Source organism: Pholis gunnellus (assembly GCF_910591455.1).
Source record: "Pholis gunnellus genome assembly, chromosome: 2".
NCBI classification, from domain to species: domain Eukaryota; kingdom Metazoa; phylum Chordata; class Actinopteri; order Perciformes; family Pholidae; genus Pholis; species Pholis gunnellus.
The window spans coordinates 5,643,150-5,665,306 of NC_136536.1; the positions used below are offsets into that span (position 1 = coordinate 5,643,150).

Below are 22,157 nucleotides of genomic sequence, written 5' to 3' on the forward strand. Positions count from 1 at the left end.
GAAGAGAGAAATACTGTAATACACCTAAAGTTGTGAACTCAATAAACTGAGCATCTGTTTCTGATTTTTGGGGCTTTTCATCTCTAAAATAATTTGGTTTGGAAACGTAAGACGGCCTGGGGTGATCTCGATGCGGATCTGGAGGCCGGAGGAGGGGCCTCGCTCCTCAGTAGGTGTCTCGGGGCCAGGGGCGGCTGCGCTGGCGGTTGTTCCTCTGGTTGTGACCTTGCTGAGCTTCGCGTTGGAGCAGCCTGTCCTGTGACTCGTGCCCGTTGGCACTGTGGGCACTGCCGGTGTGCCCACGGTGAGGGGGGTACATGTCCCTGTATGTGCGAGCATGGCAGGGGGAGGCATACTCGTCCTCCTCCTCTTCCTCCTCCTCCTCCTCCTCCTCCTCCTCTTCTTCTTCCTCCTCCCCGCCCTCCCTGTGGCACGGGCTCCCCCTCCGGCCGCGAGACAGGGAGTCGCTGGCCTCGTCGGACGGCATGAGACTGTCCTGCTCCAGGGGGGAGTGGGCCTCCTCACCTGCCTCCTCCTCCTCCTCACCCTCCAGGCCCACCGCCTCACGAGGCTGCGGCTGGTTCTTGTTCTGGAGGATTCGAGTCGTCATGGAGGGAGGAAAATGAATAAAGAGGGTAAAAAAAGAAGACACTCTGAGAGCAGCTTCACACTTTTTGGTAACAGACAGTTTTCATAGACAGCAAACACACACAGAGGGTAGACAAAATAATGCAAACACTACATCAAGAAGGACTTTAAAGGACATTTATTCTAAAACAACACTAACATGCCCGAACGTACACTGAACAAGTTATTGGTTGCTACGATTGTTCCTCTACATCCCCTCCTGAATCTCACAAAAGGCTTCAGCACATACGTAAAATCAACAATCTGTTTTTTTGTGTTTTCACAGACTGCGCCTCCTCGCTGAGCTGCAGCAGAGGGATATTTACACAAATATTTAATTTCATCTTCCATTTCATGATTTCATCTGAGTCGCTTCACACCCAGTACAACCAGGCGGAACAATCACAGCGTAGTAACTGTTTCAACCTAGATATAGACATGTCAGTGTTGTTTAAAGATAAAAAGATAACTATGTATCTGCATGTGTGTATGTATATATATACACATATATATTATATGTATATATATATATGTATATAGCTGTGAGAATATAAACACTGCAACAAAATAGCACTTTTGATGCCAAGTAGCAGAATCTGTGAGCTATAAATCAGATCTGACAATCAGCACTTGGCAATAAATCACAAAAGGACACAGTTCACTTTAATGATCAGTGAAATTAAAGGGAACTATGATTCCAGTGTGCGGGTACTCCTAGTATTTCAGTTTTATTGATTTTTTTTGTATACAGTATGTGCACATGACTAACTTACTGTACAGTATAGGAAACATAGGCTAAAAACGACTTAAACATTTATCAAATAACAAAATTGTTGCAGATACTCTTCCGTACATTTCATATATATAAATGGTATACAGCTGAAAAGCCTTTGGTTCATGTCAGCAGAGGTAGTTAATATTAAACTATTTATGAGTGCTGTCTCTATTTCTAGTGTTCAAAGCCACAAGAGACAACTAATTAACTGTTCTCTTAAAAATGTTGTTTTAGAAAGTCTCTAAAACGTCAAGATGTGGGAAATCATGACGACAAGGAGCAGCGGTAATAATCTGCAATTTATACATATAATAATAATATTATATAATGTACAGGGTTTGACGTGAATTGATATGCAGCAGTGTGTGCGGTGTTGGTAAAGTCTCTTCAAAGTCCTTCTTAGTTTACAGTGTTTTGTCTGCGTGTACACAGATTAATACTACAGACACCCAACGAAAGAAATGCCGGTGAAACAGTTGAATGGATGGTCAGGACATAATTCCAGAACACGAAATGTTACTGTGCTGATGTTATGGTCTCAGTTTATGCATTTAGTTTGGGTGAACACATTATTGAAGCATTGATCATTATGCCATCATTCAAGATAGCATTATGTGCCGCTGAGGGCGGGGACACCATTCACAAAGCATGCTCGGAAAAAAGGATCACCACCGATTGAACATAGAGAATAATCGTCTGATAATTACGCCTTACGCAGACGTTTTATACTTTCCAAAACACGACATTCTCAGCTATGGTATTACAATTTAAGCTGCTTTGTGAATTTTCCTCCCAGAAAGCCTGAGGAGCAGTGATTCACCTGAGACCATGAACTAAAGGAAAGGAGGCAGGATGCAATGAAGAAAAAACACGTCATCTTCTCTGTGGTGAGATCTGAATGAATAAAATGCTGTTCATTCACTGTCTCAGCCGCTGTGTAATCTGTGTTCAGGTGTGTAAAAGAGGATTGTTGGGGTTGAGAGTGCAAATATAAATAAATATTAATATGCATATATACAGTATTATATATACATATATATATATAGATCATAAACCCTACTACTCACCCAATTTTGTAAGCGATCATTCAATTAATTCCTGTGTTTCAGAAAACTGCAAAAATGTTAAGCATGGATGAGTGAGAGGACAGACAAGACAACTGGAGACAATAAAAACAAAGGAGTGAGAATCTGAGATGGGAAGAGCTGGTAAAGACAGTGACAACACACAACATGTTCAAAACAGAGATTCCTGCTTATAGAGTCATGAAAACAGTATTAAAACAGTGCTTTTTCAACAGATGAAGACAAACTCACCTGCAGGCTGGAGATGGCAGAAGGCGGGGTCATCAGAGTCTGCTCCAATAAGGGGTTAAGAGGGGTGTTGCCTGGGAGGTGAGTGGCACGCCAGTAGATCTCCAGGTATTCAGCCAAATGCTCACATGCATCTTCCAGCTGGTTCTCATCCAAAATGACATCAAACATATCCTACAAATGACAGAAAAAGAAAATGAGAAATGGAATCATTTTTGTTACCACGAAAGTGCAAATGTAAAGTGGCACAAAAGTTTCCAAATCATTAACTATCACGGTAACGGTGTGCAGCTGGCAAATAGTGTATGTTAATAGCAAAATGTCTATGGACGTAGTATTTTTGTATCATAATGTGTGTAAAGGTCATACAATCCAACACCATCTGACCTGCTATGTCAGATTACAATCCTCCCCATGAAGCAGGTCACCATTAGACCCTCCCTACGGACGCCTCAGTGACACGAATCAATCATCCTCGTGTTCTATGATTTTGCACCAGCCAGATGTAGTATATACTAATACATAGTGCAGTATGCCAAAAACAGCAGGATGTTCTAGTACATCCGATCCCAGCATGCTTTTCTGGCTATTCTGAACCCACAATCCTTTGCACAGCGGATATATGAGCAAGAGGGTCAAGGAGAGGGTCAAGGGCAGCTCAGATATTAATGATATGAAGCCGTGTTTCCCTCCAATCCAGTCACCTGACCTTCCCGGCCCACCTGCTCACCTGTTTCCTCTTTCCCTCATCAGCCCTGCAGCATTTAACCGGCCCATTTGCACTCATTCCCTGTCACATCAGCAGTGTTGCTTTTCGGCTCAGTGTCATTTATTTTTGTTTCTTGGACCTGCACCTGGACCCCGTCTGCACCTGCCTTCCTGCACCTGTCCGTGCCACATTTCTGCTGAACTCAATACAGCTTCTGTCTGGACGTTTCTACCCGTGCCAGTAAGCTCATGTACTTTTCATTTTAGCTATCAAACCCTGAACTGTTGCTGTCGCTCTGCATTTGGGTCCTCCCCTTGCTGTATCACACTCACCCCCATGACAATGTATACACCACATCTCGTGGTAATACATCCAATAGTTGTTGAGTTATTTCAATTAGGACCACAAGATGTGAACCTCACGATGGCGCTAGAGAAACATTCAGTGGTTTAGAAGGCTGCGTCCTCTGTGCACCATGAACGGCTGTGCAAAATGTAAGGGCATCTCAAATCTGTTGAGGTATTTCGGTCTGGACCAAAGTGGCGAAGCAAGCGACCAACATCCCTAAAAAATGTACCCCAAAATGTTTGTGGTAGGCGCTGCACACTCAGCCCAATTTTCTGCCTCTATTGCACCTTGAGAATATGACTCGGGAACAACCGAACATAATAGAACTAGAAAGAAAAGCATCCACTCACAGGGGGGCACTGAGAGAGTTTGTCTGCAGCCATCATCTGCACATTCAGGTGCTTGCTCTGAGACTTCCCCCTGGATTTGACCAGCCTGTGGAGCACCTTGAGAGAAAACATTAGAGTAACGTTTCAGGTTTCAGGTGGAGGAAGATGAGACAGCCTTAATCGACGAGTGAAGTGACCTACTGTACCTTTGGTGAGGAAACCTTCACGTAGACAATGATGGGTGCGAGGGAGGTTTTGGCTAGCTGTGCAGGATGGTTGATGGTGTCCGCGTCCAGAATCACCAGCTGCAGGGTTTTGGCGAGTTCAAATATCCTCTCAATCTCACTCTGAACCTCCGCTGCACACACACACACGTTAGATTTGAGTTTAAACTCATTGCTTCTTTGTACCATAAAGATTTCAGGAGCTTTCATGCTGACGTTAGTCACCTAGGCTGGAGCGAGTGTTGGATCTCTCCATTATGGGTCTTTTGTTGAGGACAGATCTCTTGGCTAAAGACAGGTCGGCAGTTACACGAGTGATTGAGATCCTGCCGCAAACACAGAGAGAGAGAAAAAAATATGCTGTGAGACTTTTTGTTCAGATTAATTTCATTTTAAATGACTTTCCACAACTACAGAGATTACATTACATCTCTCCACTTTACTGACCTTCCCTCAAATCTGTGTTTCAGGAAGTCAAAAAGAGCTTTCTGCATCATATCCGTCACCTTGGTGGGAAGAAGAGACGTAAGAAACAGACTTTTTAAACAGACAGAACACAAGCTTCCTGAAGAAACGACGTTTTGCTTTGATTTAACGTCAGGATAGCAAAACAACCAGATTTAAGAAGAGCTTCTCTCTGTATTACTGTACATGAACAGTTCATGCACACAGAGGTGGTAAGTAAAAGTATTGCTACTTTCTAAAAACAAGAACTCGAGTAAGACTTCTAAAATACAACCAACATCTAAAATTCAACAACAAGAAAACTGTTTTGGTTTGCTTCTCGGCCCTTGACGGAGATAAGAAGACAATAAGTTAATAACTTAGATGTAATGATTCATTGAAAATGTTTCACAAGTAAAATATCTCGGGCCTCATTTCAAGTCCGTTCTGATTCAAACAACAAACTGCAGCAGTGCAGGAACAGGTTTAGCGGTGAAGAGTGTGAGGCATTCATTCTGTGTCTGCTGGAGGTTAAAGGAGGAGAGGCTCACCTCGTAGCCCTTCAGCGATGGTCCCACGAGGACCACCGGCCTCATAGAGGGCACCACGTCGTAGGGAGGGATGTGTTCCTGCCAGAAATAGGGGATGACGAGGGGAGGGGGGGACGAAGAACAGAGAGAGCAGGGGTAAGAAATGATGGGGGTTGGGTTTGTTGGTTGTAAAAAGCTAAAAGCAATTATATAACCATGGATTCTGCAGAGACCATTGAATTAAATTGAGGACTTTTTAATACCACTAATACCTTTTCACGGCCATAACAGTTAAAAAATTACTGATTAGTTATTTATTAATACATGAATTTAATCACATACATATCACATTTTTGTAAGTTTATTCCAGCTGTGTGTGATTCTTAGTAATATAATCAATCCATTAACTTTGTCCCAGATAAATAGCAAAAAATGTATTTGTGGATTAACCAATACAAAATAAATCAATTGCTTTAAGTAAATTTTTTACTAAATAAGCTTCCTAACTACTGTGACTAGAAATAATAATAATGAAACATAATTACGCCACAAAAAGCACCTACATGCACAATCCACTGTCACATTTTATAGTGTTTATAGATATATAAAAAGTAATATAAAGGTACCCGTCTCCCATCACCTCGTTTATAAAATACTTAACCGATGTTATTGTCTACGGCAGGCAACACAATAATAATGTTCAAGACATTTTAAACACTTTTAAAGACATGTAGATACTCTGAGAATGTCACTTAAAGTTAAAAATAATAAACTACGTATTATGAGCACATGCTGTGTCATCATAAAGTACCCACACCTACCTGTTTTTGCTTCTGTTTGGCTTGTGAAAACAAGGAAATAACAATCAATGAAAGAATGGAGACAGAAGAAGACAGCAGAGGGGAAAAGTCGTTTTTTGTGTTCCAGCAAAGAATTAAAGAGAGAGCTTTGTAGTACTTACAATCACCTGCAGATGGCGGTGTGGTCCTCCAACTCCCAGTCACCATGTCCCCTAAACTAGAGGAGTTACCCCCTGTTTTCCTGCAACAGCAACACACTATGTTATCAAACTTCTACTGCGGGAATGAGTCCTGCGAGACGTTGGATGCTATTAACAGACCTTTGTTTCTGCTCCTGCTTGAGCCTCATCGCCTCCAGTCGCAGAGGGCTGGGGATGAAGGTGATGTCTGCTCCCTCTTTTACTAGCCGGCCGATCCACCAGTCATTATTATACTTCTGTTAAGTTCAGAACCGTGTCACATATATAAATGTTGTGTTTAATGTAATGAAGGGGTTCGTCGTAATAATCTAATACACTCACTTCTTTGATGTGCAGGAAGTCTTTGGCATCAAAATTGACTGCAGCTCCTTGGACGGGACAGTCCTCATCCAGAGCTCCGCAGTAACTCACATTCGTCTTTACTGCAAACGCTACAAGTTTGGACTGTAGAGAGATAAGAAAAACCCTCTTTAGCGATGGAAACAGCAGTACAAACGTATAAGTGGTGTGAACTCATGAATCTGGTGACTTTAGCATCGACCTTTGATTTTAATTGATATCCGCTCCAAAGATGCAAAAATGACATTGCAGAAAAATAGTTCAACAAATGTAGTCCTTATTTTTCAGACAACAGATCTACTGTGATTCGATCTGACAACAGCCAATCACGTGGTCGACCTCGAATAATCACAGTCGGACATAAAGACAATATGGTGATCAACAAAGAACGGACACCAACACGTTAAACATGAGGCTAAAAACTGAAATGGTCAACCAACTTTGTTTGACGTTTGACACGACACAAAGACCATTAAGTTGAGGTGAGCATGCTAACATTAGCTAACGTTATGGGTGGCCATCAGTAAAGTTATCCTGCTGTTGCTGCTGTTCCTAATTCCACAATGACTTGTTCAGGACTCAAAATAACTTAATAACCAAGGATTGAGATTTACGTGAGACTTGCAAAACAATGTTTCCTTTGTTTTGCACTAAAACCATCTTTTTGCTGATTTAACTCTTTTGTTTTGACTAAATCATGCCTTTGGTTCATAATTCTTTACAGATAGTAAGTTTAGAGTAAAGTGGGTTCACAGCGACAGTTTGGTGACAAATCTACCACACACCCTGTTTTTAAAAGACAGATGACACTCGGATCATCCTTTAGTCTGTTACATTGACTGACAGCCAACGGGATGTGTTCATCAAGAGCAGTAACTGGTTTATATATCACGTGTGTGAGTGACGCTGTGATTCAAACAGTCTGTGTTTTACTTGTGTAAACACGTGAGTTGCTGGTTGAACACCAACATGAAGCACGAGGAGTTCAGCGTACGTCCAACACGTTTTGGAGTCAGTTTAACACTGAATTTCGAGGGACTGAGGGATATCGCCCAGGACTTACTTCCTACGGTTGTATACAAAATCATGTGGTTACTTCCCATGTTATATATATATACATATATATATATATGGTGATATATATTGTTATCGAGTTGTTTGATGTATAAACCGTCAAGATATGAAATTACCTATATCGTGATACATATTGTTATTAAGATATGAAATATAATATCGTCGCAATATCATGCTATAACTATCGTATTTGAGATATGTAATGACCTATGTCATGATATAACTATCGTATTAAGATAGGTAATGACCTATATCATGATATAACTTTCGTATTTGAGATATGTAATGACCTATATCATGATATAACTATCGTATTGAGATAGGTAATGACCTATATCATGATATAACTATCGTATTGAGACATGTAATGACCTATATCATGATATAACTATCGTATTAAGATATGTAATGACCTATGAAGTGATATACTGTATATATTGTTATCGAGATATTGTGCTATATATCGTTATTGAGATATGAAATGCCTATATTGGGATAGAAGAGTTCGGCCATTCCTCCCAGCCCTATTTGAGGGCATATATGAAGGTTCTTCTGGAGCAGTAGAGGCCCACAAGTGGCTCCAGACTTGACTTAACGCTACAGTATGCAGCAGTGTAAATCACTGTGTGACGTACCTTAGCTCTGTCGAGCTGCAGTTGTGCCTGGCGCTCGGCTTCACGCCGATACGCCTCGCGGTCCTCCTCCGCTGACAGGTCTGAATCCGACGGCCTACTGGTGTACGAATCAGCCGACCCCTGTCAGGAGCGAGACGGAGGTTGACATATTAGTTGTAATTAATAATAATAAATAATAATTTCCATCTAGTCATGCCAAGACTACTAAAGCATATTACTATGAGGCTACATAGGCAGACCTTCTGCTTCTGTTCATGCTTTCATCTGTGTTTCTGTTCTGCAGTCTTTGTGTGCAGGTGTGCATGCAAATACGTGTCTGTATTCATGAACGCATTCATGTATCTCCAACACAATGTGTTGCTCTCCCACACCAGCCATCCTCTGGAAGACCAAATATAGCACAAAGAAGGCAACTGCTTCCTCTTCTCTCCTGCCTGGCCCCGATCCATTCCATCATCCCCCACAGTGCAGCACATATACATCCTCTGTTCCCCATGTTTATTCTCCAAGGACATTTCCTCATTAGCAAAATATATGCTGGCTCTTACAATCATTTGTCATTGTAAGAGGTTTAAGGACACATCCCAGGGATGGCTCGCAAATTATGCTGAAAGTGACAGATAAAGCACACAAAGAGACATTTACACAAGTAAAAAAGGTGAAGATGTGCTGCTGCTGGCTTTTATTCTAAACCTGTAAGGTTTCCTGTGATTATTTACTTAAATGACTACATCACAACCTGTAGAGCTGAAACAATAATATATATTATATTATAACGATATTATATATATTATATAATAATAATAATAATTATGAATATTTTCTGAAACCAACCACCTCCGGGGTGAGCTAACTGCTTCAGACACGTGTAGATAACGAGACCTTTATATTCGCCATTTTAGAGTCTAGCGACATCGTACGTTGTCTGAGCTGTGATCCCGCCTCTCCCCCACACACACTACATGCATGCACACACAAATACACTCACACACAAACACACACACACTACATGCATGCACACACTGACACAGTCACACACACACACTTTTACCACAGTTTGTTGATTTTAGACAGCGTGCTCATGAATGTATAGTTTTGTCATTAGTTTTAGATATTAGTTGACTAGATCATTGTTATTGGAACTTAATAAACTGTTATACTTTAAAGAGCAGCTTTCTGTGATTACTTTGTGCATGTATTGTGATAATAGATGGATATGTGGTCTGTTGCTCGTACTCAACCTTCACTTTCACTCTGAATGTGTAATAGTACTTTGACTATTGACATTGTGAGTGAATACTAATTACTTAGTCTATAATTTGGTTATTGGTCCCTGTCCGCAGGGTGGTGCCCTGTTATTATTATTAATAATTGTTAATTTGGTTTTTCATATATGCTGATAACTCAAAAACACTCCTTTTCATTCCCAACAATTGCCTATTTCCATTGAGGAAAAACATATAAGGAGAAGAATACGGAGAGGAGCTGTAGATGCAGTTTGGGTACTGTATGTGTGTGTGTGTGTGTGTGTGTGTGTGTGTGTGTGTGTGTGTGTGAGCTCTCCTGTATTTGGTTTTTCTTTGGATTTCTTTGGAGGAACTGAGCCCCGAATCTGTCAGTAAAGAGAACCGCTGCAGCAAAAGCAAATCCAAGACAGGAGGCAAACAAGAACTACAAAAGAATACAAGAAGTGATGAATGAGACAGACATGAAAAGAGAAATCTCTCACATGTAACTCAAGATCCATAATTACAATAATATCTACTGATATGATCAAGCATAATCTTGCAAATAAAGCAAGATAAGAACACCACACAATACAGATTTCCCTTGGGTTTTCCTTTCCTCTTAAGTGCAGTGACTTAGTTCTGGTCATCCATCTTGTCAACATATACAAACGAATCCTCCGGAGGACCAATTAGCAGCAGCGCAACAAAAGGAAATTCAGGCTCAAAATACAAAAAGAAGTGCCCAGACATGAAGAACAACCACCACCTTTAGCTTTCTCTGCGCCTCAGAATGCCTACATACAACCCAAAATGTTTTTTTTTTTACCACTTCAAGCCCCAGAGAAACCGCAAGCGAACACCTCTCCTCGTTTATTTCCTATGTGTCTATGTTAGATAACTAGATCTGATTTCTAGCACACAAGCTCTGCAAGGCAACACTGCACCAGTGCCAGAGCAGCACCGAGAGAGAGAGAGAGAGAGAGAGAGAGAGAGAGAAAAGGAGGGTGAGGAGGAAGAGCAAGATAGATAGAAAGTCAGACAGAGAAAGAGGGGGGGGGGGGGCGTTGACAAGATATACTGAAAAGAGAAGGATGTTTACGAGGACGGAGAGTGACTGAAGGATGGTTGGAGAGACGACCGAGAGAGTGTATAAACGATTTATATGACAAGATAAAGCGAGGCTATCTCGAGGGGAAGATGAGATTAGAACATAATAAAATGCTATGAAGGAGTGGAGTGAGACCTAGATATCTATCCTCATCGCAGATAGAAGAAAAGAGGGGAATCACAGTGGGGGGGGGGGGGCCATGAGAAGACAGAGACACACAGACGGTCAGAGAGAGTTGCATACCTGGCTGATTAGGAGGACGGCGCTAGAGCCTGATAAAGACATGAATCAGATTTTTTCTCTCACTGTAACGGCTTCCCCCGTCTTCACACCGGGAACACGCTCAAACACACACGGACATAAAAGTGGAATAAATACGGCGGTGGGCGCAAGGGAAAAGGCGTTATGTCAGAGATTGGTTTAATGATGTTAGAACACAGAGAGCTGTCTGGGCTGTGATTGCTGTTCAGTGGTAATGTTTGGACCTGAGGCTGTGGACCTCTGCTGCACACTGGCTACTGGTCAAATCCCAAAACAGAACACTGTTGCCATCAATGTATCTGAAGAGAAAACTGTGTATTTTGCAGGAGAAGCAGAGCTGCAATGCAGAGTGAAATGATGTGAGTTCTTCTTTATCGTCTGGTCTGAGGATGTCTTGTGTTTTTTTGTTTTTTTATTTTCCTTACTGCCGACGTTCCCGTCTGGGAGCTAAATTTAACTGTTCCCTCCTATAATGCTTCTGTGATTATTCTTCACACACTGCAACACTGATGGCCTCAACTCCGCAGGGAGGGGCCAACAAGGAAGTGTGTCATCCAGCTAGTCGAGTCCTCGAGAGGGCCAATTAATCCTTCAGTCTAGGGACAGAACAGCAGGAGATTTCTACATTCATTTCATCCGGATCTTACTGGTACCTTCTCCAGTGGTTTAACAGTTTACGTGCTAATTTCCTTTTGGGAAGACCCGTAGGTTAATTAACTCGTTAGTCATGATGAAAAAATAGCTTTAAAGGAATAATTATTGATCACAATGTAAACAAAACCCTGTAATTGAAACTGTAAATTTAAGATTGGAATGTACCATTTTCAAATTGATTGAGGGGTCCTTTGACACCTGAAATATCACAAGACAAAACATAAATCTGTTATTGTTATTAAACCTGCGTTAATTGATTTTGGGGTCACTAGGGGGCAGTGACCCCAACGGTGACTTATCAATTCAATTTATTTATATAGCGTCAAATCATCACAAGTTATCTCTATATGACACTTTTTCATATAGAGCAGTTCTAGACCGCACTCTATAACATTCCCCTTGGGAAGAAACCTTGGGCGGAACATATCACCCCATAAAGTTAATATGTTGAAAGCATTTGCTAATTTACACACCCAGCAGACACGGAGCGACATTCATTTGGAGTTATGTTAGTGTCCACCTGTTGAATCCAGGGCAAAGTTCACTCCAATATTCACTCTCCGTTTAGTTCTGGTTTGCTCTTCATCAACTCCTGAGGGAAACGCCTGCTCATTGTTTCGGTTGACATAAACCAAAACAATGAGCTGAACGAGGTCAAAACGCTTCATAAAGCTGCAGTGTCGGGTGAATACTTCGCTGTGGGTTCATCACTATGAGGTGTATTGTATTTTTGTACAGTACAAACAGCTGTTGCAGGCGATGTGGCATCGGCCTTTCATTGAGGCCGAGGCGGAAGCGGCCCAGTTGCATCGGCTCGGCTTCAGGCGAATCGTCTCGCCTCGGCGGCTCATGGGAAGCGTCGTCATCCCTCGCCTTAAACTCGGCTCGCCGGGCCCGTCAGAGGTTGGAATTTCGCAGAGAGGGAGAATCGTAGGAAGAGAGGTGCTGCTTCTCCCTTCTCCGCTTAAGGGTGCGGTTATCCACACAAATGGCTCTGGAAATCAAATCTTCAAGTTTAGTGAGTTCAGGAAATTAGACTAATTAATCCATAATCGCAGACAAGTTCACATTGAGTTAGAAAAGATTGACCTTAATCCTGGATTTCAATCATAACGTTGCAGTGGAGAGACACATGCTAAGCTGGGCTAGGAATGAAGCTAGCAGGCGGGTTTAGCTGGTCCTAAATCCTGGACACATCCCCGAAGAGCTTGCGGAGGCCGTCCAGGAAGTCCTGCAGGGCTTGGCTGTGCTGGCTGAGGAGGGCTCCCTGGCGGATACCGCCTGGTGGACTGTATCCAGGTGGGCTGAGCTTGCTGCCGTTCCCAGAGCAGCTACAGCCCGGTGGGCTTTATCCCATTCTGCTGGATTCATAGTGGCCGGATCGCACGGTTAAAAGCTGAACTCAAATGCAGACACCGGACAAGCAGGTGAGGGGATAACAAGTCTTTTATTGACAGATGCAGGCAGGTGAGTTGTTGGCTGGCTGGAGATTTCAGCTTGGTGGAGGGAAACTCGATGCAGTGAGCTGGCTGGTGGGCTTGGCAGACTGGAGAGGCAGGCAAGCAGGCAGGTAATCCATGTATGGCACAACGATCCAGCTGTTGGTGCAGCCGGATCGTCCTCTGTCTCTCTTGCAGCCGGATCGTCCTTTGTCTCTCTTGCCAGGTGTGCAGAGAGAGACAGAGGAAGAGCGAAGGGGAACAACCAGACAGACAAAAAACACTCTCACCAGACAGACAGCAGGTTTCAGAGAGGAGGGAAAAAAAAACGCTTTATAAACAAAAAGTAAAAACACCTTTGCGATTTGTTTCACTAGCATTCATTCTGGAGCCTTGTCAGCTCAAAAGTTGCAGATATGATCCATCTGATCAATGTTACTATCAGGCGATGATAGTGATGAACCAATAACCCATCTTCCCTCCTCACAGATAAATTATGCAAACACAAACTGCCACACTAACTTCGACAAGCAATTCTGTTGAAGCATAGTGTCCCATTTAGACACACCGATATGTAGATGTTTAGCAGGTATAGTGGTTACCATGATCAATATTCTAGTGTAGCATGTTGGCATGTTGTTAATTAGCCCATAACACAAAGTACGGCTGAGGCTGATGGGAATGTCATTAGCTTTTGCAGATATTTGGTCATAAACCAAAGTATTGGAAAAAATGTTGAATACATATTGATATAACATGCAAAACACAATTTGCTAATGCTAAAATCAAATTCCTCTGGCTTTAATTGCAGGAAGGAGATTCTGCACAAGAGCAGAATCTATTATTCAGAAGACTGAAACACCAGAAAAAGAAGAAAAAAAACTGCCAGCTCCAGTGGTTTGGAAATCCAGTAGCCAAATATCCAATTTCAAAAAGTGTTCGATTAACGGTGCGGTCGTAATTCAATGTCAGCAAGTTACACATGCACAGAGCTCTCTGATACACAACGCAATAAATCACTCTGTGGTTACATCAATATCAAAGTCGAGTTCAGGCGTACGGTGTTTCAAATTGATCAATCACGAGAGTCAGCGAGGACCCGAGAAGAGCGCACACGGGACGACGGCAATCACAAAGTGAAGCAGGGGAAGGAACGAGAGAAGCAAAAGCGTTTTTTGAAGAGGAGGGTTGAAGGAGGAAGACAAAGGAAAACAGAGAGAGAGGAGCGGCGACAAAACGATGGAAACGCTACTAAAAGATGATGATGGAGGGAGAAGGGAGGAGAAGGAGTTTCAGACAGGGAGAAGAAGAAGAAGAAGAAGAAGCTGACTGTGTCGAGTCATTTGTACTTACTCAGTTAATGTGGCGGTGATGCTGCTGCTGCCGGTCCCCCCCCCTCGCTCTCTATACACTACATGCTGTAAAATGCAGACTGACTGTACTGTGTCCCGTCCCCAAACCAGGGACGACCTGCACTGAAGCGGGCAACACCTTCTTTCCTACCCCACCTCATCCCATCAAAACACACACACACACACACACACGCACACACACACACACACACATGCGCACACACAACAACAAAGAAACGAAGCTTTTTGCGTCACTTCATCAAACCACCTCTCTAAATTTGCACCCCATCCTTGGCTATTCAAAGGTCCAATTCAACACGCGCCGGTAGAGAGGAAACAGAGAAGGCACAGCTCAAGATCTCTCCTCCTGCTCCGACCCCTCGTCTCCTACATGTAACACATACATCCACACTTATGGCAGCATACTGCTTATTGTATCCTGCTGCAGAAATGAGTCATACTCCACTGCTCCTCCATAGACACCCCACCCCTATCACAGACGAGAAACTATCTGCTCTTGTTTGGGAAATCTGCTCCTTCTGCATGAAACAATTTATCATATCACCTTTTTTTTTTTTGGAGGGGGGAGGGGGGGGGGGGGGTGCCTGTTGTGCATGCAGAGAGGGAGAAGGTGTCATGATTAAAAAGAAACTAAAAGGTGCTCGTGTGAACAATGAACCCACACATCACTTCGCCTAAGGCCTTCAAAATGAGCATCGTGAATAATTTAAGCCGTGCAATATTCTCAGGGAATCTGGAGATTGTCATTAAGCCCCCCCGATCAGGATAACTAATGTCCCCGCCTGAAGAAGATGTCTGCTCAGCCCTTTTTTTCCCCCCACTCCTTCTCACTAACGCCTCTCAGTTACCCTGGCTCCACAGTCCCTCACGCTAATGGTGAAACGGAGGTATTTGTCATCATGTTTGCGGTGACTGGTTCCGTCGAGAGAGGGATATCACGCCTCTAGCCCTCACAACCAAATGAGTGAATTTTAATGGGGAACTTTAAGTTAATGAAGAACTTTTTTAATGAAGCGTTTAAACTACTTTCTTTTCAACTGCATTTTCAGTTGAGCTGCAACAAAAAGAATAGATAGTTTCGAGTCATTTTTGCCAGATACGTGCTCAAATATGAGGATTTTGCTTCCTGTTTGTATCACATATGATAGTAAATTAAATATTTTTGGAGTTTGTTTGGAGTGTTGGTCACATAAAACAAGCAGTTCTAGGATGTCACTTTGGGCTCTGTGGAGTTGTGATGGCTGTTTTCCACTACTTGTATCCACTACACAGCATTTTATAGACTAAACAATTAATCGACAGAATAATCTGCAGATTAATTGATGAAAATAATAAAAATGGAAATAATCATTGAAGTGGATAAAACATTAAACAAACTGTTTAAATGTAATTTCACTAATTGACTAATTCATTTAATATGCATCAGATTTGAATGTTAATTAGGCTTGCTTAACGTTTTTCCTTTGTTTACCAGAGAATAATGTACACATCAAATATAAATACAGCAGTTGATATTAGTGCAACTAGAAATTCCCTTAATTTAATTGGTCAATAACCGAAAACCTCCCGAAAAAACAAACAATAAGAAAATCTCACATTCTCTGGGAACAATTTTCTGTTGTTTAAAGACGATTAAGAGTCAATTGCTAATAATCTAACGGTCTCAGCTGTGACAGTTACACTGTTGTAGTGTAATTATAAACTGTTTGCATTAGCTACTGTTAGCCTTGATGAGCTACTTCTCATTCCAGACCAAGTAAGAGTGAAGTAGCAAAACATCTGAGCGTGCTGACCTGAGCGTTACTGCGATATTACCTTTTTATAAATACTTTATTACAACTGTCACATATATACAGGTACATACATGAAATGTGACCCCTATATTTTACCCATCCTAAGTATTTAGGAGCAGTGGGCTGCTGTAAAGCATCCGGGGAGTGTCTTAGTGTCTCGCTCAAGGACACTTCAACGCACTGACAGTAGGACTGTGGGATCAAGTACTAAGTACTATAAGTTGATTATCATAAAATTGACAAAGTTTGTTTCAGCGCTATAAGTTATTTTATTGAAGAGGCATTTCAACTTCTTTTCCATCAATAACATGTTTTGATCTTTAGTTTAGGATTTAGTTGATTAAATTCACACAAAAGCTGGTTTACACATTTAAATTAACAATTATTTTCATTATCTATTAATATGTTGATAACTTTCTCTGATTATCAAAACATTTCTTGGCCTATAAAAAGTAGTAAAACCCTTTTCTAAAGTCCAAGATGACGTTAAATCACTCGTTTTGTGTAACCAACAGTCTGCGAATCCTCACATTTGAGAAACTGACTGTTTGGTATTTTTACATCAAAAATGACTTTAAAGGATTAATTCATTATCAAAATAGCTGTAGATTCATTTTCTGTCTATTATCTAATCACTCAATCAACTACCTCATGCTGTCAGTGTTGCTGTGTGGCGTGTGTGTGTGTTTTAGTGAACTTCTAGGTGGGCCAAAGAACGTTTCCACCGTGGTGAACTATTCTACTCTAATCGTTTCAGCTCTAACTGAATAAATCAGGACTAAATCAACACTCGAGATGGTGTAAAAGCCTGCAGGAATATAAATTATCTGTCTGTTTCTGTCATCAGTACATCAGGCTCCTTTTTGAGGAGCGATATTTGAATCCTTCCCAACTCCTGACTTTCCCTCTTTGATGTGCTCATGAACTTCGGGGCTCTAGCAGCTGATGCATGCACAGGATCAAGTTCTCCCCTCTGCTGGACTCTCTGGGAAACTACAACTACCTTACAACGACACCCAAAATCAATAAATCAAATACATCTTGAGAAACAAACACGAGGAGTAAAACTGTCTCGATCAAATCGGCTGATCCAGATGAGACCGCATGAGTCACATCAGCCCTCTAGTCACATCACGGGGCCCAGAAATCAGTCAGAGTTTTGTCTTAAATAACAGCAAAACCTCCATCAGTCTTCCACACGTGCTTGACCTGGAAACATTAATTAAGGAAACTGGGCTGTGTTGGGATTTTGTAACTCACTGCCATTTTTTTCCACGCATTGTGCTGCTCTCTGCTGGTCAGAACAACAACTGAACCTGGGGAGGATGAAGCAGTTCTGAGGATGAAGATGCAGAGCACATGTTTTGGATATAAGGATAATAAATGCAGAACTACAAATCTTTTTGTAACTTCCAAAACAGGAACCGTGATTCCCCCACCAACAGCTTAAACCTGAGACAAGTAGAGGTGCTGCATGCCTGCACCAAAAGCCAACAAAACAATGCAGAGACACCTGTTCTGTTGAAAAATCATCTTCAACGTACAGGTTTATTCAGACTTAAGAACACAACATGGCCCACATTTTCCATAGAAGCTGCAGTACTTCCCTCCCACTGACAATCAGTGAGATAATCGGCCTGTGACTGTGATGTACCAGCTCATGATGTAGCCTACATTGCATGCATAAATAAAGGAAAAGGGAAGCCAACAAATGCCTCGGGGGAGCTTTTTGTTTTTCCTTACCTGCCGTTTGATGAAGCTGGATGTCGTGTCAGAAGATGTGCTGCCATCTGAGCGTTTGAAGCGGCTCTTGCGTTTAGGCAACTTCCTGGGCAGCTGTGATGAAAGAGACGCACACCAGTGAGGGAATAAATAAAGAAAGATAGACAGATAGCAGGAAGCCAACTTGCACTGTGCTGATTTTTTGTAGGCTTTTTCTTAAAAAAGAACAACATAAAAGCGTGTATTTAGTGGGGACTGGTGCAAACGAGCTGCCGAGCACCAGTCTATATATAACAGCTGTGGCTTTGCCAATATCACATATATTTCAGGACCTAATTAATCCAGCTGCACATTATGGTCTGTGTAAAGCAAGAGACATATATTTTCCCCGGGGCCTCTTGTAACACAGTCCATTAATAACAAAGCATGGATGTTGCAGCATGCTGACAGGGCCCTGTAGATTCAGGCTACAGGTGAGTCAGAGTCATAGTGTGCCAGTATCTTTACGCCAATAAAAGTCAGGGTATATTCAAGTTACTGATGTGTGCTGATTTACCTACATTAGTGTAAGGAAATGCATTGAAATTAATAATAAAAATCCATACAAATAAATCCCTGAACAGACTCAAGCAGCAAACGTATCAACACGTAAAGGGATATGTATCCCGTGTGTGTGTGTGAGAGACATAATAACCATTAATGTGAGTCTACTTAATGATCGCACCCACTGGCTTTTCACCGATCAAGCATCAATCTGCAGTTTCAGTGAAGGCGGAGGGTGAAAAAAAAAAAAAAGTAGCTCGCTGCCAAATCGCGACGCCTCAATTTCAACAACAAGTAGCAAGACATCAGCTAACCTTTTTCTTCTTCTTTTTCTCTCCTCATTCGCACTTGTGAATAAAGGAATGAAAAGGTGTGGTGGTTTACCTGAAAATAGTGCGACTGAGAGCCTGTTTCCACAGCAGACACTGGGTCTACGGGCGATTTGGACATTTTGACTTGCACCATCTATTGAGAGCGCAGGGAGGCGAGCTGCACACAGACATGGGTTACTGGAGGAGACCAGGGACACGAAATACATCTAGAATGCAGTAAAAGACAGCGGGGGAAGCGGCATGTAGGAGCGGAAAACAACGGAGGGGAGAGAAGAAAAAAAAGAATATCCGAGCTCAGATTATATGAAAAGCTGGTCAGGGTTAAAAAAAAGAAATAAATAAAAACGTGTGTTATAAGCTACATCGGAGGGGTGGAATGTAAAGCGTGCAGGAAAAATGCCGGAGCAAAAATAAACCGTGAGGACTGAAGCGTCATCGCTCGAGCAACCGAACAGGTCCGTACTAAGTGTGTGTTTCTGCCGGGGGTGTCAAGATTGGCTTAAAATAAATCAATTCACACGATGATACAGATATACAATTGTAATCTTTCTTTATGTTAGAGTTGTGTTGGTTTGTGTTCAACAGCTGTGTTGCCTCTCGTCTGTGTTTTTTAAAAGGGGGATAAACAGTAAAACACGGTGGAATCTTCAAAGAGTGGATCTTTGAATTCATGATACGGGGGAGATTTTTGGGTAACACAGATATTACACATGATAAAAAGTTAAAATATGGAAAAACACTATTCTTTTAACATTGAAGATGTGGTTTGTAACAACGTGTTTAGATCTCTTATAGGTAAAGTAATACCCCAGTGTATAAATACTCTGCAACAGGTAAGAATGCATGTAATCAGAAACAATGTACTTAAAGTGTTAAAAGTAAAAGTACTTGATGCAGACAAATCCCCCACTGTGACTGTTACACTATTATACATTAAATAATTAGATTATTACTCATGCATGAGGGTTTTAACGCAGGGTTTTAACTATGTTGTACTGTTGACTGCCACACATTTTCATTATTGTATTCATCTGCTGATTTATTTCTAGATTCATTAATTGATTAATTGTTTGATGTGTAAATATACTTAAAAATAGTGAGAAATGTCCATCACAGGTTCTAATGGGCCAAAGTGACAGTAATCTGTTAGATAGTTTAACAAAATATACTTAATGGTTAAGTAAAATGGTTAATTTCAGAAAAATATATACCATATTACAAGGGATTCATTATGTGTAAGCACCACTAATATTGCAGCTGGTAAAGATGGGGCTAATTTCAGCTACTATACTGCTGGGCAGCCATATCATAGCTCTTAGTTTTTTATATTGAATCTGCGTAAGTAACTCTGTTAAATAAATAGAATCAAGTAAGTACCTCAAACTTGTACAGTACAGTACTTGAGCAAATGTACTTAGCTACTTTCCACGATTGTATTTAACCTTCCCTGACACCTACTGTACATTATTTTGTATATTTCAGTAAATACCTTAGACGGCACAGTGGTGTCGTGGCTGGCCCTGTTGCCTCCCAGCAAGATGGGCCCGGATAGGATGGATGCACACAGTCTTTAAAGCCTGTAGTACTCTAACAGATAGCCTTCCATTATCATTTTAAAGCTTATTCTTTTGGCAATTTTGCCTTTATTGGGCAGATGAAGAGAGAGAGAGAAAGAGAGAGAGAGAGACTCATGTCCACACTAATGTACATAGCTCCACAATAAATGTAAAAGGAGAAATGTTTCACATCCATTTATGAGGCTTTGCTGCCTCAGCATTTAGACCATTTGTCCTTCTGTTTCCTTTTTCTGACCACATGTTGCTGATGTTCCATCTGCTGGCAGATTTCTGAGTAGTTTGCTTGATCTTGCTCGTCCATTTGTGACTGTGTGAAGGTAAACTTGAAAAAAGCCTTTTACTACACCCAAGTTGTTCTATGAGCTCAGCCTTTGTTACGGTATACAAGACACGTCCCAGTATCCACCTGTAGAAGAAAATCAAAGATACCACAAAGTGAAACCAGCAGATTCTGAGTTTGCGCTGTTTGAGGCGTCTACTGTTTGTTTGCTCTGTGAATTGCCGTGGCCTCATCTAGTGAGCAGCAGCAGCTGTTGTGGCCTCCAGTTCTTGACGCCTTTTCAGTGTTTCTTTGGAGCTGGTTCAGGACCGTCCAGTGTTTAATCTGTACTGCTGTTGTGAGCCTTACACTGTCCATATTGATATGTTAACAATAATAACGTATAAATCAGTGATCTAGTTACAGTAATGGACTAAACTTGAGCCTCTGAGCTCATGTATGGCTTTATATTACAAAGCACTTCCCACCAGCTGATCACATTTGCTGAATGTAAGTGATGGAAAGTACCAAAATACACAAAGTAATGTATAGGTGTGGAGGAAGGGTAAACACAATGGTGGGAAGGAATTTAAGTACTGTACGATTTTTAGATACTTGTACTTTACTTAAGCATATCCAATTTATTCTTTTTTTTATCCTTCTACTCTGACATTTTACATGGCACTTTTTTCAGTTATGGTAGGTGCGTGAAGTTATGCTGGTATTAACGTGCGGTCATCATTTACTTATAAGAAAGATAAAGTTATAAGTTGTCCTGCACAAAAACTGACAGGAGAGCCTATGAAGTCCTTAAAAATATCTTGTTTGAGTCTGATAAAAAAAAAAAGGATGCATCATCATTCGAGACCTTGAAGGCATAATTTAACACTTTGAAAAAGGCCATTTTACATAGTGAATACATTTACTGCTGATCATTTTAAAGCTAGGAACTTTCATTTTGTGTTGAATTTGGCGGTCCCTGTGGACGAAAGTGGCAGTGTTGTAGAGCACCAGATAGACTTTAGAAAACCTCTGAATGTTACTGACTCAGGTCTCACAGACTTTTCAGCTCAGTCCTGGTTCTAACGGTTCCTCCCTGCCTCCCTTCCCTCCAGCGAGTCCATCAACACGGCCTGGGTCTCCAGATATGAAGCTCTGCTCCTCCCACCGGAGCTTCCAAGTGCAGGTTGAAGAGGCCGCAAAAGCCTGATCTGGGTCTTTCAGCAGTGGGCTGGTCACTGCTGGAGGCCTCATTGGTGTCTGAGCTGAAGGACTTTAAGGTGAAGCTGCATGATTTCTTCTGATTTTGCACAGAATCCAACCCAAAGCATTAAGAATAACTACATAAAAATAGCAAATCTTCCCGCTGATGGCCTTGTTTACTTATGTAGGTCATATAGAGGCATCGGTATTAAATTGAAACTGTTTCATAACCAGTTAAAAGTTCCTCACACTATCTTTAAGTACATTTTGCTGATAATATTTATCTATTTTTGCACTGTGGTGTTGCTACTTTTAAT

At 41.6% G+C, this 22,157-nt stretch overlaps 1 protein-coding gene across 1 annotated transcript; it reads right to left on the bottom strand.

Moving 5' to 3' along the window:
* Positions 1-166: 166 nt before the first annotated feature.
* On the bottom strand, positions 167-18,934 carry cacnb3a (calcium channel, voltage-dependent, beta 3a; the record flags this gene model as incomplete). Its single annotated transcript, XM_079181040.1, has 14 exons — positions 167-589; positions 2,719-2,889; positions 4,123-4,218; positions 4,308-4,459; positions 4,551-4,651; positions 4,773-4,831; positions 5,321-5,398; positions 6,121-6,140; positions 6,267-6,340; positions 6,420-6,535; positions 6,621-6,743; positions 8,348-8,467; positions 17,948-18,040; positions 18,854-18,934. 14 exons carry the CDS (start codon positions 18,932-18,934, stop codon positions 167-169), a joined length of 1,707 nt encoding a protein of 568 aa, XP_079037166.1.
* Positions 18,935-22,157: the final 3,223 nt, after the last annotated feature.